General features: G+C 36.4%; 1 protein-coding gene across 1 annotated transcript in view; it reads left to right on the top strand.

The window, feature by feature from the left end:
• The window catches only part of PLCZ1 (phospholipase C zeta 1), a 100,914-nt gene that overhangs the window by 37,747 nt on the left and 45,484 nt on the right, over positions 1–17,683 (top strand). Inside the window, 3 exon segments of the mRNA XM_020994333.2 lie at positions 1,675–1,824; positions 7,533–7,763; positions 11,906–12,062. Coding sequence (XP_020849992.1) covers positions 1,675–1,824; positions 7,533–7,763; positions 11,906–12,062 — 538 coding nt within the window.

Consider the following 17,683-nt stretch of genomic DNA (forward strand, 5'->3'; position numbering starts at 1 on the left):
AACAGTGCCTAGCTGCTCAGTTCCATTTTTTAAAAGCTTTTATTAGGCCTTTTATTAACTACATTCTGCCAATATAACAACTTTAATTGTAGACAGGATAACATTTTGTGACTGTTTTTGAATAAATAAACTCCTGCAGTATTAGAAACATAGTATAAAAAATGATTTTTTTTATAAAGGCTGTTTCAAATGTATCACTTTTATTAACCCTCCTTTTTTTTTCTTTTTTCTTGCTCAGTTCCATTTAACCAATTAGCTTTTACATGGGCATATTAACTTCTAAGACATAGAAAGAATGGAAGTACAAACATTGCCCATCTCCCAATATCTTAGAGGCACAGTTCTTCCCTCTATCTTCTTTGTTATTGGGGAGAATGAACTCAGGCTTAATGCAGTTTTTACGTAGTGTTGGTCTTACCAAATTCACGTTCAAATGTGGCATGACGAATGGATGAGTCCTTTCCTTAGCTATCACTGGGATGAGTCCTTGCTCCTTGAGGCTCTGATGCTGGGCTGTCTGAAAAACTCATTGTGACTCAACTCCTGGACTCCCAGATGTCTTATTGCCCTGACCTCTTAAAACTCGAAAGGTTGTAGACTTCAGATTAATTTACTTCACCTAAAGTGAAAAATTAAGGCAAAGGATTGAGGTCTGTTTTCATGGGGTCACATGCTGGCCTCAGATGGGGAGAGGGTCTGACGCTTCTCCCCTTACACCATGAAGAGGATGCTATTAAAACATGTGGCTAACATACTGTAATTACTTACAGAATGCTTAGTCACGCTCCAGTTTCTATAATGCACCTCCTTTATGTCCTCACAGCTCTCCCAGAAACAACTCTCCATAGCCTCGTGTGTGTGTGTGTTGTGTGTGTGTGTGTGTGTGTGTGTGTGTTGTGTGTGTGTGAAGAACATGCTTTCAGGGTCTGAGCTCATTGTTCAGTCCTCTGTTACACAACAATGTTAATTAGTTCTCAAAAACCCCTAGTGTCTATGCCTCATCTCTATACCTTTGAACATACTGTTCCTCAATACCTGGAATGACTTCTTCATCTCCACCTCTCAGAAATCCCTGGTATTCTTCAAGGCTCAGCTCAGGTGCCAACTTCTATGGGAAACCTTTCCTGATTACTTTAGTGCTTTCTTCTTTGGAAAATTATGTGGTATTTATTTACCTATGAACTTGCTTTTACCTTCCTGTAAACTCCTGTAAGTAAGTAAGACTTTAAAATTCTGGAGAGCTTTGTATCTATTTACCTTTGTATCTTTATGAATTGCATAGAGTAAATGTTCTATAGATGTTTATTGAATTATCAGTATCGCTTGAGAATATTACCTTTAAACATATCTATTGATTTTCCCTATTTGCTGTTTGGGGGGCACTTTCATCTGTACGTAATTCTTTTAATCATTTGTTTCTAACTACTCATAATTTTAGAAGTTTATGTTTTTAAAAAGAAATGTCCCATGATTGTTTTCTCCTTATCTAAATTGTATTGGCTCTCTTCTCCACTTTTCTTTTTTTTATCAAATCCACAAGAACTTCTCTTGTTCCGTTGTCTAAGATACCTAAACTTTTAAAATGTATGAAAAAGCCAAAGTATTTATATGATAATTTTCAATAAAATTATTTTGTCTTTCTGGTGACTACTCTTAATCATAATCTCTTTTTAGGCATCTGACTATCCAGTGGTGCTCTCTCTAGAAAATCACTGCTCCCCTCAGCAACAAGAAATAATGGCCAGTAATTTGCAAAGTATTCTTGGGGATACACTTCTTTCTGATGCGCTTGAAAAATTTCCAAATGAATTACCTTCACCTGAGGTAACTACAGCATTGGTTAATATAGCTTTGAAAATAACAGAATGCCTCTATTCTCTCCCCTTTTTAATCCTTCTTCCACACAGCTGTCCAATGTGAAATGTTTAAGATTCCAGAAATTCAGGTTTTTGAGCTAAGTTATTGTGATAATTTGGTTTACTATTTTAGAATTTTTATATTTTAACTGTGATCCTGATTATGCTGAGTAAATTATTGTTCATAACTCTTCAGTTAAGATATCAGTTAAAGACATATTTATAACATGTGAATATATACCTAAGTACAAAATTATTTCCATATAACATAGAGGAAGGGGGTCTTTAACTTGGGTTCCTACTTCTAAGCCGTGTAATCACAAACAAACCACTTAACCCTGAAGGCAAGGTCTATTTCATTTTTGCCTTTTATCTGTAGTGCCAAGTACAATTTCTGGCACTTAATAAGTGATGAACAAATTCTTGTTGATTAATAAATGAACTATTCTTATCCACTGCTACCTCATTTGTAAAATGGGGATAATAAGGCATTTGCTACTTAAATCACAGGCTTATTGAGAAGATAAAATGTAAATATATTGTGTTAAAGCACTTCGTAACTATAAGTGCTATACGACTATGTTAACTAATCATTTTCATTAATTATTAGTAATGTTTGGTACTTTCTCCTTCAAACTGTCTTGTATTTACATGTTGACCTCTTTCTATCCTCTAGGAAAATATAAGCTCTTTGAAGGCAGAGGCTGATTTTTTTCCCTTTGTGTCGCCAATGTCTAGCATAATGCCTTTGCTACCTAATTTCATTACATAATACTTGCTACATTTATTCATTACACTAAAGGTAATGAATAAATGCTTCTTGAATGAAACTGAATTTATAAAACCGTAAAAAAGTCTTGGAGAATAAAGACAAAAGAAGGGAGGTGAGCATGCAGTCCTCTAAGACCACCTGTGTCTTGGCTTCCTTGAAGGGAAACTGTCAGATAGCTTTCAAGCCAAGGAAAATTTTTCATGCTGAGATTTTAGGTCAAGTCAATAAAAAGTGTTCAATTTCTTCTGAAAAAAAATACTATTGGAATTTGCAGAAGGAAGAAATTGTGTCCAGTACAGGAAATGAGTGCTTTAGGGAATCTTTCTTGAAGGAATTTAGATGGATATTGAAGGATGTTTAGGGTTTACATAGGTGGACATGGGTGTAAGACTTTCTAGATGAGGTAGGCACACAACATGAGTATATTTGCAGAGGTCAGAAAGCATGGGATATGTACAGAAATCCAAAGTGATTAAAGAATAGCATACATATGTAAAAGTCATGTGGAATAAAAATAGAAAATTGATTGGGGCCAATACGTGCAGGATTTTCAATGCCAAGTTGACAAATCTGAATTTCTTGTAGTAGACGAAGAAGAATCACTGAAGGATATTGAATAGAGGCCTGACAAGAATCAATAAGTGAACAAATGACTCATTAAAGCTCTGCTTTAGAAGATTAATCTAGTAATAGTACCTAGTATGCCACAGATTAGTTTCAAAGAGACAAGAAGAATGAGGATTAATTCAGAGAGTATTTTAATAGAATAGATGAGATGTATTAAGGACCTGTGCTAAGAGGAAAATAATTGATTTGAGAAATATTGAGGAAGAAGAAGCAATAAGATTTGGTAAATGACTGGATACATGAGTGATAGAAAAGGAAACAAAAGCGATTGAAGTTTTGACCCTGGGGGATTAGTAGAATAGTGTCATTAGTGGAAAAGGGAAAGAAGCATGAACAAATAACCAGGTGCTACATCTCCTGAAAAAATATTTTCTGTGAGCCTGTTATTTAGGCTATCATCTTATCCTTCCATTTATAAACTCTTAAAAAAAATATTTATTTATTTATTTTTAGCTTTCAACATTCACTTCCATAAGATTTCAAACTCTAAATTTTCTCCCCCTCCTTATGTTCCCCTCTTCCCAAGATAGCATGCAATCTTATATGAGTTCTACATATACATTCTTACTAAACATATTTTCACATTAGTCATGTTGTAAAAAAAAATTAGAACCAATGGGAAAAACCACAAGAAAGAAAAAATAAAAACAGCAACAACAAAAAGAGAGCAAATAGTATGCTTTGATCTGCATTCAGACTTCATAGTTGTTTTTCTGGATGTGGATAGCATTTTACATCATGAGTTGTCTTAGATCCCATGTGGATAGCATTTTACATCATCAGTTGTCTTAGATCCTTGCATTGCTGAGAAGAGCTAAGTCAATCAAAGTTAGTCATCGCACAATGTTGCTGTTACTGTGTACAATGTTCTCCTGGTTCTGCTCACTTCACTCAGCATCAGTTCATGTAAATCGTTCCAGGTATTTCATAAGCCTGCCTGCTCATCATTTGTTATGGAACAATAGTATTCCATTACATGCATACACCACAAACTTGTTGCCATTCCCCAACTGATGGGCATCCCCTTAACTTCCAATTCTTGGCCACCACAGAAAGAGCTGCTACAAATATTTTTGTGCATGTAAGTCTTTCTCATTTTTATGATCTCTTTGGGATACAAGTGGTATTGCTGGGTCAAAGGGCATACAGATTTTTATAGCTCTTTGGGTGTAGTTCAAAATTGCTCTCCAAAATGGTTGGATCAGTTCACAAATCCACCAATAATGCATTAGTGTTCCAATTTTCCCACATCTTCTCCAACATTTGTCATTTTCCTGTTTTTTCATGTTAGCCCATTTGTTAGGTGTGATGTAGTACCTCAGAGTTGTTTTATTTGCATTTTTCTAATCATTTAGAGTATTTTCATATAACTATAGATAGCTATAATTTCTTAGTCTGAAAACTGCCTATTCATATCCTTTGATCATTTATCAATTGGGCAATGACTTGTATTCTTATAAATTTGACTTAGTTCTTTATATATTTGAGAAATGAGGCTCTTATCAGAGACACTGGTTGTAAAAATTGGTTCCCAGCTTTCTGTTTCCCTTCTAATCTTGCTTGCATTAACTGTGCAAAAACTTTTCAATTTAATGTAATCAAAATTATTCATTTTGCATTTCATAATGTTCTCTTTCTCTTGTTTGGCCTTAAATTCTTCCATTCTCCACAATTCTGACAGGTAAACTATTCCTTGCTCTCCTAATTTGCTTATGGTATCAGCCTTTATATTTAAATCTTATACCCATTACTTTATCTTAGTATAGGGTGTAAGATGCTGGTCTATGCCTAGTTTCTGTGATACTATTTTCCAGTTTCCCCAGCAGTTTTTGGTAAATAGTGAGTTCTTATCCCAGAAACTGGAGTCTTTGGGTTTATCAAACAGTAGTTTACTATAGTCATTGACTACTGTGTCTCATGTACCTAACGTATTTCACTGATTCACCACCACCACTCACTGTTTTCTTAGCCAGTACCAAGTAGTTTTGATGATTGCTGCTTCATAATACAATTGGAGATCTGGTATAGCCACCTTCCCTTGCATTTCTTTTCATTAATTCCCTTGATATTTTGAGCCTTTTATTCTTCCAGATGAATTTTGTTATTATTTTTCTAGCTCTGTAAAATACTTTTTTTGTAGTTTGATTGGTATGGCACTGAATAAGTAAATTAATTTAGGTAGAATTGTTATTTTTATTATATTAGCTTGGCCTATCCATGAACAACTGATATTTTTCCAAATAGTTAGATCTGACTTTACTTGTATGAAAAGTGTTTTGTAAATGTGTTCGTACAGTTCCTAGTTTTGTCTTAGCAGGTAGACTCCCAAATATTTTATATTATCTACAAAAACTTTAAATGAAATTTCTCTTTCTATCTCTTGCTGTTGGGCTTTGTTAGTAATATATGGAAATGCTAATGATTTATGTAGGTTTATTTTCTATCCTGCAACTTTGCTAACATTATTTAGTTGTTTTTTAGTTGATGTTCTAGGATTCTATAAGTATGCTATTATAACATCTGTAAAGAGTCAGAGTTTTGTTTCTTCTTTGCCTATTCTAATTCAATTTCTTTTTCTTTTTTTATTGCTAAAGTTAACATTTCTAGTACAATATTGAATAACAGTGGTGATAATAGACATCCTTGTTTTACCCCCAATTTTATTGGTACTGTTTCTAGCTTTTCACCATTACATATGATACTTGCTGATGGTTTTAGATAGATGGTACTTATCATTTTAAGGATGACTCCTTTTATTCTTATGCTCTCTAGTGTTTTTAATAGGAATGAGCGTTGTATTTTGTCAAAAGCTTTTTCTGCATCTCCATTTATAAACTTTCAAAATGGCTCAGATTCCTTAAGAACCTAGCCAATAGCTCACACATGCTCAGATTCTTTAAGAGTCTGGCCAATATGGTGGATCTTTAACAAACCTTTTCATTGGCTGAAAGAAGGCTTGGGTGGGAATTCATTCAGGGCAGGACCCGCATGTCATGATTTTGGGGTCCTAGCTACCCTAAATCTCTAGACCCCAACATATGGTTCCCTGACTGGGAAGAACTACCTAATCCTAAACTCTTCTCCAGTCAAGACTGGAAGGTACATAAGCCTTCCCTCCTCTCCCTAATCCCTTTCTTGCCCTGCAGTTGGTGGATTTCCAAGCAACTAGGAAGGCTTGTCTTGAAAGTGCTTTTTGGGCCTGACCTCCCAGGTCAGCCTGATGCTCTCAAGCTCTCAGTCCAGTGGTTCTGTTTGACCATGGACCTGGGCATGCCTTTGGACTTCCTATTGGGAAGTGTAGGCTCAATCCTCTCAACTTTCTCTGTGCTAGGGAATTGGGCTAGGGAATTAGGAAAACTTCAGGGACTTTTTTGGCTTTTGTTTTTTTTGTTTGTTTCCCGAGGCTTATTCCCAAATCCTCCTTTAAAGAGAAAGGGACTTCTAGCCCCCATGCCTACAAAATGTCAATCCTCTTCAATTCCCAAAGATTTGCCTTTGGGCTGTCTTTTACAAAATTGGGAAAAATTTAGTTTCTCTAAAGAACTTAAAAAGAAAAGGCTGGTGTTCTTTTGCAACACTGTTTGGTCTCAGTATCACCTGGAAAATTATGAGGCATGGCCCATTTTTGGGACATTATAGCAACATTCTCTCTCAGAGTTAGAACGATGTTGTAGCAGAGAAGGAAAATGAGTGGAGATTCCCTACATAATGACTTTTGTCAAATTCTCTCATGACCCTATTCTCAGAAAAGATTGTAGGAGGCTCGTAGCTAGCGACACCCCACAAATGTGGAATGGAGATCAATTAGACTTTTTGGATGACCCTCTTCTGGCCTCCAGTGTTAGAGCACCCCCTCTTCCCATCCTTCATTAACACCACCTTCCCAGCTCCTATCTCCATCCCATTCTCCCCTGGCCCCCCATTTCCCATGCCCCACCTTCCCTTGGTTGTCCTTCCCTTTTCCTCTAGCCTACCCCGCTTTGTATCCTGCCTTGTTCACCTTCCATGTATCCTGCTCTGCATTTTCTCCCTAGGCACCTACTCAGGAGGTGACTCCCACTTAGGCACTCAGCTTTGCCTTGCCTTGCCACCTCCTTCCCAGGCCCTTTACCCTGAGGCAAGGACCACATACGCTAAAGTATAACATTTATACTGGTAGATTATACCAGCCATCCTTTCTAATTAATTAAATGTTATGAGATGCTTTTCAATTAATATGTTTATGGAGAATCAGTAAAAATGAATTATTATACCTACCATTCAACTTACATCCATAGGCACTGAAATTCAAAATACTAATAAAAAATAAGAAAATTGGAACAATAGAAGAGACAGTTGGAAGAGTGGGTAGTGACAAACATGGCCAGATTGTAGAATGTGAAGAAGAAGAAGAAGAAGAAGAAGATGATGATGATGATGATGTAGAATATTCAAAAGGACATATTAGTATGATTAAAGAAAAATCATCTCTAATGAGGAATTTCATTGGTTATTCTAAGAAAAAAAAGGTAAGAAACTTAAAAAAATTTACCAGTGAGCAGATTTTTTTCTTACTATTCCCTTCCAATTGTGTATTGGTTTCAAACATAAAGAGGCTTTAGATGCAGCTAGGTGGTGTACTGGATAGAATGCTATACCTTGAGTGAGGAAGATCTCGGTCTAAATATTTCCACAGATGCTAGCTTTGTGATTCTGGGCAAGTTATTTAATCTCTTCCTCAGCTTCCTTATCTATAAAATGGGAGTAAGTTTATCCCAGGGTTGTCGTGAGGGTAAAATAAAACAAAACAAGAAAGGAAAACGAGAGCAAATAGTATGCTTCCATCTGCATTCAGACTTCATATTTCTTTCTCTTCGGGTGGATAGCAATTTCCAATGTGAGTCTTTTGGAGTTGTCTTAGATTCTTGCATTGCTGTGAAGAGCCAAGTCTATCAAAGTCAGTCATCCCATAATGTGGCTGTTACTGTGTACAATGTTCTGCTTATTTCATTCTGCATCAGTTCATGTATGCTATTACAATTTTAAATATTTTTTTACTTATCATAGGAACCTGAGTGCAATGTTCAAATTTTATTTTGAATTAGTTGATATCAGAGAAAAGATTACACCTACTTTCCAAAGTTACATGTCATGTGCATGTTATGTGCCATGTATGTCAATGTTATGTACAGAAATATATCATAAACAAATTAGATTTGTATCCTATTGTTAGATATTAGCCTTAACCTATTAAGGAAAAATGGTTTGGATTGACATTGCAACTGGAACAAGAATTGATAAAGAGAACAGACTAGGTTGAACTTGTGCACTTCTTGTAATGAACTCAAGCTCTTCCCTATAATGAAGGTCCGTTAAAAATGTCCATGGTGTAGTAAACAGAAAATTATCTTGGATCCCAAAAAGCCTTCATTCAAGTCACACCTCTGACAGATAATAGCAGTGTGATCTTGGGCAAGTCATTTGAGTTGTTCTAGGCAATGTTGCAGAACATTCTAGCTTGCATAGGTAGAGGGAGTTTCCTCATCTGACAGCTCCCTATCCGCTGAAATCCCAGGTGTAGTTCTAATCTCTCTTTTTCCTATATTGTTAAATGGTTGTGAATCATGGAATACCAGAATACCACAAGAATTAAAATTATAGGTCACCTAAAAGACAATGGTAGGACACAGTAAATGTGAGGAGGCAGAAACATAGTACCACTTTAAGCTTCTTGAAGGCAGAGACAGTTTTGTCTTTGCATCTCCATTGTCCTACACAGAATATGATACATAGAAGTCTTAATAAATGCCTTTTGATTGATTGAATGAGGAATTGCACTGGAGAAATAACTTAAAGGATACCCACAGAGAGATGTAGGACTGGAAAATAAGTTGACCTTATCATGTGCCATGTATGTCACTGTTATTGACATATGAAAATTGATAAGCAGCCTACATATTCCACGGAGAGAGGGAGAGTGGGAAGAAGGGAGGAAGAGAGAAGGGAAGGAGGGAAAGGAGGGAAGGAGAGAAGAAGGGAGAGAGAGAGAGAGAGAGAGAGGGAGAGAGAGAGAGAGAGAGAGAGAGAGAGAGAGAGAGAGAGAGAGAGAGAGAGAGATGCCTGTGGAGGATCTATGGGAGAACATTGCTAAGAGCCATGTAGGAAGAAAAGGTGGGGATGGATTGTGATCTGTACCATTTATTGGAGAAGACCAATGATTTCATGACAAAAACCAAAAATCTACCTAGCGTGTTATTCATGTACTTAGGTGCTAGGGCTAATGCTTGTGAGGCAGATCTTTATTAGAGAACTAGGACCTGTTAGATGACAATGACTAGTGTGCTTCTCTGATATGCTTGCACTAAATGATTTTCACTTTTCCATTCTGTATGTGGGTGAAATCACTCAATTTTGTTCCCCAATCTCAGGGCAGCTTTCCTTACACATCATTACCTGTCAGCAATGTATATACACATATAAACACATATGTATATGTATGCTATGAAAGCTTCCTCTCTTCTCAGTTCTATATTTCAAATCACCCCAGCATAATATCCCATCCTGTACTGTCAGTAATAATAATTTCCTCCCAACCACACTGGGATATATTCTTACCTATTCAACCTGTCCTTAGTCTCCTTTGCTGGATCTTTATCCAGGTTGTGCCCACTAATCCTGGGTGTCCCACAGGACTTTGTTCTGGGCCCTCTTTTCTTTTTCTTTGCTATTTCACTTGGTGATCTCATCAACTCTGACGGATTCAACAATCTCTATAATAATTCAGTAGTCTCTATGCTGATGATCCTAAAATCTACTTATCTAGCTCTAACCTCTCTACTATCCTCCAGTCTCACATCCCCAATAGCCTATCAGATATTTCAATCTAGATGTCCCACATACATCTGAAACTCAACACGTTCAGAGCTGAACTTATCTTTCCCCCTAAACTTTGCCCCCTCTCAAACTTGTATGTTACTTCCTATCTTCCTACTTTTCTAGGATCACCACCTAGGTATCATTCTCAACTCCTCATTCTCACTCCCCCCTCTCCCACATCCCTCCACATCCATCTTGTTGCTAAGGCCTATCAATAACATCTCTTGAATATATACCCTTCTTTCCTCTGATCCTGACACCACCTTGATTCAGCCTCTAATTTCCTCAGCTCAGACTATTATAATAGGTTGCTGGCTGGTCTTTCTGCCACAAATTTATCCTCACTCTAGTTCATCCTCCATTCAGCCATCAAAATGATTTTCCTAGAGTGCAAGTCTGACCACACCCCCACATCCCACTTCAATAAAGTCCAGTGGCTCCCTATCACCTCCAGAATAAAATATAAAATCCTTTGTTTGACATTCAAAGCTCTTCATAACTAAGCCCCCACTCTAGTTTTCCTACACTTTACAACTTCCCCCCCCTCCCCAATCTACTCTATGTTTCAGTGACACTGGCTTCTCTTGCTGTTCCTCAAACAAGACACTCCATTCCCCTGACTCTGGGCATTTCTGCTGGTTGTCTCTCAAGCATGAAATGCTCCCCCTCCTCCTCTCTGCCTTCTGGCTTCCTAATTAAAGACTCAGCTAAAATCTTACCTTCTCCATGAAACTTTCCCCAATTTCTCTTATTTCTAGTGCCTTCTCCCTGTCGAGTATTTCTTACTTATCCTGTATATAGTTTGATTGTACGTAGTTGTTTGTATTTGTCTCCCCTATTAGACTGCGAGCTTGCCGAGGGCAAAGAACAGCTTTTGCCTTTCTTTGTATCCCCAATGCTTAGCACAATGCCTGAAACAGAATAAGCTCTTAATAAACAGTTATTGGACAGCTAGGTGGTGCAGTGGATAGAGCACCGGCCCTGGATTCAGGAGGACCTGAGTTCAAATGTGACCTCAGACACAAAACACTTACTAGCTGTGTGATCCCGGGCAAGTCACTTAACCCCCATTGCCCAGCCAAAAAACAAACAAACAAAAAACCCCCCAAAAACAAAAGTAAGATTCAAATCCAGGTCTTGAGTTCAAGTCCATTTGGCCACTCATAAAGGAGAGAGCCTCCAGAAACAAAACAAAACAAAAAAACCAAAACAAAAAAAAAAAAAGGAGAGAGCCTTGGGACAAACCAACATACTCAATATACAGGAGCAGAACTACAATTTTTTCATTGTGAAAAGAGAAAAAGGCCCTAGTTCTCTGCAGTGTTATATAAGGTTAGGGAGAAACCTGCTAATGACTAGGCATGAGGGAAATCACAGGCCTTCTAATTCCAAGTCCAGCTCTCTTTCTACGCTACCATGAAGCTGGCTACTGCTCTGGTTACCCAGAACATGTCACAGACACACAGGATGAATGCAAAGGAAATTCATTTGTTTGATGAGGAGGAATAGAACTCACTGGAGGAAAATTGGAAAGATTTAGCTTTTTTTGGGTAACATTGTATCTTTTGTGGTATATTATGTGATGTATAATTGTGCTATTTTCATATTAATGTTAAATACCTGTTCTATATTTACAAAAGAAGGACATTGACTAGATTAAAATGATTTTCTATATGATAACTTTGCCAACAATGCACTAAGGCCACAGGATTGAAAGTGTAGTTCTTGATTTGAAAGAAGGTTTTCTTTCAAAGAACTTATGAAACATTGTGAAATAATTATATTCTATTTATAGACCAGAAAGATAAAAATAGCTTTGGAGCTGTCAGATCTTGTCATTTACACCAAATCCGAGAAGTTCAAAGGCTTTCATCATGCCCAACTTTATCAGAAATTCAATGAGAATAATTCTATTGGGGAGTTACATGCAAGAAAACTTTCAAAACAGAAAGGTAATATCAAATTGTTTGCCTTCTCAATGTGCTGGGGCGGGGGGGGAAGGGGTGAGGAGGAAGGGAGAAAATTTGGAACTCAAAATTTAAAAAAATGAATGTTAATTTTTTACATGTAATTGGAAAAAACCCAAAAAACCAAACACAAAAACCAGAAAGGCAATTTCTTTTGGTTTAGCTATATAATGTTTATATTTATTTATAACATACATTTATTTAAAATCTTATTTTGTTACTAAGTTAATAAAACTTATATATGTATATGTATATGTATACACATATATAAAACATATGCCCTTGATTTCATAGAAAACATGTATATTTTTTAATAAAGTAATTTTTTTAAAAAGCATGTGCTTTGAGTTAAGCCCAAAGGGTTTTATTTGGCAGGACTTATAGATGTAAATATTGGTTCTATATATTTAAAATTAATAATATTACAGCAAATACAATATTTTAATAACAATACTTAGTTACCTAGTGGTTTAAGCTTTCCTTTTAAATTAACTTTGCTATTTTACTTCATTTTATCCCTATGATAATACTATTCTATACTATATTATATTACATTATTACTGTATTACTACTACTACTATTAATTAACATTTATAGCATTTACTATGTGCTAGGCACTACGTGTTTTACAAGTATTATTGCATTTGATCTTCACAACTACCGTGGGAGGTAGGTGCTATTATTATCCTCATTTTAGAGTTGAGGAAACTGAGGCAAACAGAAATTAAGTGACTTACCCAGGGTCACCTAACTAGTAAATATCTGAGGCTAGATTTGAACTCAGATTTTTATGACATCAGGACCAGTGCTCTATCCATTATGCCACCAGTTTCCAGGTAGCTCAGGGATTATTAACTCAGTTTTTTTTCCCTTTAAAATGGGGAAATTAAAAGAAGGGTTTGAATAATTTGCCTTATTTCACACATTTCAAACCAAGGTTCCTTTCTTTTTACCACATTGCCTATTTTTCACTTCAGTATTTTCTTTTTCATATCATAATATGTCACTATCCTGAAGAAGGAAGATACCCCCCAACCTCCATTCCTTCCCCTTTATTTATTCCACTCCAGTCCTGCTTATACTTAGGTCTGGTTTGAGCAAATTGCTAATGCATTTAAAAATGGCAGTCTTAGAAGATTCTGGCAAACATTTTTTCTTAAGTGCTTTCCCACCTACTTAGAAAATGGTTAAGAGTAGGAGGCTAGGTACCCAAACTGCTTGTCAAGCTTCATGATAAGAGAAATAAGTGGCCAAGCTGGAATTTCTTTATAGAATGATGGTAAAGGAGAGACATTTTTCTCATTCCTATTTATGAATAAAGAGTTAGAGAATCAAGTTCTCTGCCCTGAGTTAAGGATATCCTTCTGATTTCAGTTTTCATTATTTTACTAAATCTGTTTCTTCTAAAGGTAATCAGTGACCTCCTAATTGCCACATCCACAGGCTTCACCCTCCTTGCCATATCTGCTACATTTGGTACTGCTGAACATCCTTTTTTCCTGGGTGCTCTCTTCTCCTTTGGATTCTGACACTGTTCTCTTCCAATTACACTTCTATTGGTGCAGGGGATAGAGCACCGGCCCTGAAGTCAGGAGGACCTGAGTTCAAATCTGGACTCAGACCAAACACTTGACACTTACTAGCTGTGTGACCCTGGGCAAGTCACTTAACACCAATTGCCTAAAAAAAAGCTCTCTTCGCCAATTATACGTCCATATTTCTGACTTTTCCTTCTTGATCTTCTTTTCTTATTCCTTACTTTCTTGTTTCCCACTGAATAAGGATTTCTTCTCAAAGCTCTATCCTTACTTTTCTTCTTTTTTATATAATCTTTTTTCTGAGTCTGATAAATTCCAAAAGCTTCAAATGCCACCTATATGACCACTAAGGGGCACCTAGGTGGTGAAGTGGATAGATCATTGGGCTTGGAATCAGGAAGACTCATTCTCATGAGTTCAAATCCTGCTTCAGACACTTACCTTGCTATGTGATCCTAGGCAAATCACTTAACCCTGTTTGCTTCAGTTTTCTTATCTGGAAAATGACCTGGAGAAGGAAATGGCAAATCACTCTAGTATCTTTGTGAAGAAAACCCCAAATGGGGTTGTAAAGAGTTGGATATGACTAAAAACAACTCAACAGCAACGACTTTCAGAATGATATATCCACTCTAAAATCTATATAACCATTTCTGCTTACTAAACATCTATACCTGGATATTCCACCAAAACTCCAAACACAACATATCTACCCCCAAAACAACTCATTATCTTTCATCCAAAACCTGCCCCTTTTCTTTTGGACACCACCATTTTTTCACACTCCAGGGTTGAAACTTTCATCTTTTATTTGGCTCTCCACTCAGTTCCCACATCTAATCACTTACCAAATCCTACAGAATTTCCTTTTGCTGTATCTCTAACATCTGCTTTACCAGTTCTACTTTAATCAAACCAGTTCAAGACCTCATCTCTCACCTAGACACTTTAAACTATAGTAATGAGATCCTAACTATAATTTCCCTGACTCCATCCAGTTTCTCCTTTCTTCAAATCATTCTTCACACCATTGTGAATGTAATCTTTATAATACACAAGTCCACATTGGATGTGTCTTTAGAATTTCATTCTTGAGAGTTTCCTATTCATCCTTGGATGTCATCCTAGTAGACTTTTAGTCAATGGAATCTTTCCTAACTTTTCCTCTGAACCTTTGGAGCCTGCTTATCTAAAATCTAGAGTACATATAAGACAGTCTCTGGTTTTCCTCTTTTCCATCAGAAACTCAAGGAAGGAGTGGTCACTTCTTCCAAAGGCTCCCTTTATTTCCAATCTAGAAACCAGTTGCTCCATATTAATAATTAGTAGAATCACAACAGATTTTCCTCTTTCTGATTTCTTGACCTTCTGAACTATGACAATTTCCTTATGGTAAATGAAGAAGTTATTACTTGATAATATAATTACTTGAGGCATGAAGAGAGTGAGAGAGAGAGATAGAATGAGAGAGATAGAGGGACAGAGACATAGAGACAGAGATACAGAGACAGACAGAGATAGAGAAAAGAGTGACACAGTTACAGAAACAGAAACAGAGAGAGAAAGACAGGGACTGACAGAGATAGAGAGATAGAGACAAAGAGAGAGATAGATATACAGAGACACAGAAAGACAGAGACAGAAAGAAAAGAGAGACAGATGCAGAGTTATAGACACAGAGAGAACCAGAGAACCAGAGTAAAGAGGAAGAGACAGAGGTAGAGAAGAAGGATAGACAGTGACAGAGAAAAGAGAGACAAAGAGACACAGAGACAGAAAGAAATAGAGAGAGACAGAACATTCTGTGTCTTTGCTGAAATAATTTTTTCCTCTGGTCAGGGAAAAATAATTCTCATTCCTTGAATTTCAGTGACTGAATAAGTTTCATAAAATTTTTCAAGTAGAAGAGGAATAAAGAACAGCATATGTCTGAACCCTCTTCTCGTCCTCTTCCTTGAGACATTAAAAAAATATGTATAGCTTTCACTTCAAAAGCTAATGCTTCTGGGTGGATCAATGGTACATGGAAATCTGTGAGATTACTTGTTCATATAGATTGGCACCTGGAACCATTGCACCAAATATTCAGTCTTGCTCATTTGCCTGTACTCCTTATGTAGATTTCCTTGGGTTGTATGTGAAGGGGTTTTTGTGTGAAATTTGTGAAAGGTGAGGGAAACTGTAAGGAAGATGCAGAGTAAATATGGGCAAGGCTAGGTTGCTGCTTTGAAAATCATTAAATTTCATTTGATTCTTTTGAAGAATATTAAATCAGATTAAAATTTCAATATACTTAATCAAAATCAAAATAATACAAGTTTTGGAACTATAAATACTTATATATATTGCTAGTAATCATATGTTATAAATAATAACTATAAATAAATAAATAATTATTAATTAACTAGTCCCCTTCTTAGGTAATTTTTCAAGGAAAATAAATTATACATTTTTCATTATTAGCATGCCTTTGCTAGTGGTGATTATTAGAGTAACCAACCTAGTTTTATACTTATTCAGAATTTTTAAAATAATGATTTCAAACTTAGTGATCATCAACAAAAGACACAAATTTGAACGCACAAACAACAGTAATAATGATAAAAATGATAACATCCTCAAAGCCCAATCCATCATACATATCGTGAGGGGCAGGATGAAAAATGGCAAAGTAAGAGTATGCATGCCAAGACAATATACAACAGGAGCTTTGTTTCCTGGGATGCTTTGACCTTTGAAGTCCTCACAGGAATCCCTAAATTCTGGCTAATTAAGCTCTGACAATACTAGAACAATGACCAGTGTGACATTACTACTCCTATGAACCTAAAAATAGGGTGGCATGTGGTTGCAGCCTCATCCTATTTGGAACTATATTGATGATAACCTTGACATGTAATTGCTGCTCTTTTTTGCTTTGTTACTCCAAGAAGGCAAGAATGCAAGAACGTAAGGATGCAAAGATGCAAGGGTACCTTGTAACAGGTCAGAAGTATAATAACCCTTCTGCTGGAAATGCTTAGGTATAGATGATACCATCCACTGAAGTGCGTGAATCAAAACAACATAGGAAATAGATGAAAACATGGATGTTTTCTTAATGTGATAGTACTATATCTTAACGAAATTAGAAACAGCTTACTTGGCTATTGGAATGATTTTTGTATTGCTTCCTCACTGAAATGATATTCTTCATTTTAAGTTATGCACTTGCTGATGAATTCAGCAAGTCTTAAACTCAGATTAGATAAAATAAAAATGAAAATTAAGGAGTTACTTAAATCAGAAGAGGGAAAGTTTGAAGGACCTGAAGGTGCTGTAAATCTACATGGAACACAAACTTCAGAATTGCTACCTAATGACGAAATAGGTGGCAAAAATAAAATTTATGCCTCAAACAATTTTGAAAAGGAGATGGGCATACTTAGAGTGGAGTTTCAAAAAATTCATTTTGGGTTTGATGGCACAAATCCTGCTAATAGTCAATTAGTATTTATTAAGGGCTATGTGCCAAGTACTGTGCTAAGTTCCAGGGAAACAAAGAAAGACACAAAACGGTACCTACTTTCAAGTCAAATGGGAGAGACAATATGTAAGCAACTACGTATAAGATATATACAGGATAAATTGGGTATGGTCTCAGAGCGAAGGCTTTGAGATTAAGGAGGACTGAGAAAATTTTCTTTCAGAGGGTGGGGCATTTAGTGAGACTTGAATGAAGCTGGGGAAATTGAGAGATCCTCAAAGCATTTCAGGAATGAGGATAATCAGTGAAAATACTTCGAGTTGGGAGATGGAGTGTCATATATGAGGAACAGCAAGGAGGCAAGTATCACTGTATCATGGAATCCATGAAAGGAGAGGTGGAAGAGTATAAAGCAAGAGAGAACTAGAAAAGCTGAAAAGGCCAGGTCATAAAGGCTTTAGAAACCCAAACAGAATAATTCCCAAAGGGTCGTATCTGTGAAAGCTAGCATAAACAAATGCATTTCCCCACTATTTGACAGTGTAAAAAGATTTTAGGACCCATACAAGTATGTGCTTGTGTCTGTATATGTGTATGTGTAT

Source organism: Phascolarctos cinereus, unplaced genomic scaffold (assembly GCF_003287225.1).
Source record: "Phascolarctos cinereus isolate Bilbo 61053 unplaced genomic scaffold, phaCin_HiC Scaffold_1;HRSCAF=81, whole genome shotgun sequence".
Taxonomy (NCBI): Eukaryota; Metazoa; Chordata; class Mammalia; order Diprotodontia; family Phascolarctidae; genus Phascolarctos; species Phascolarctos cinereus.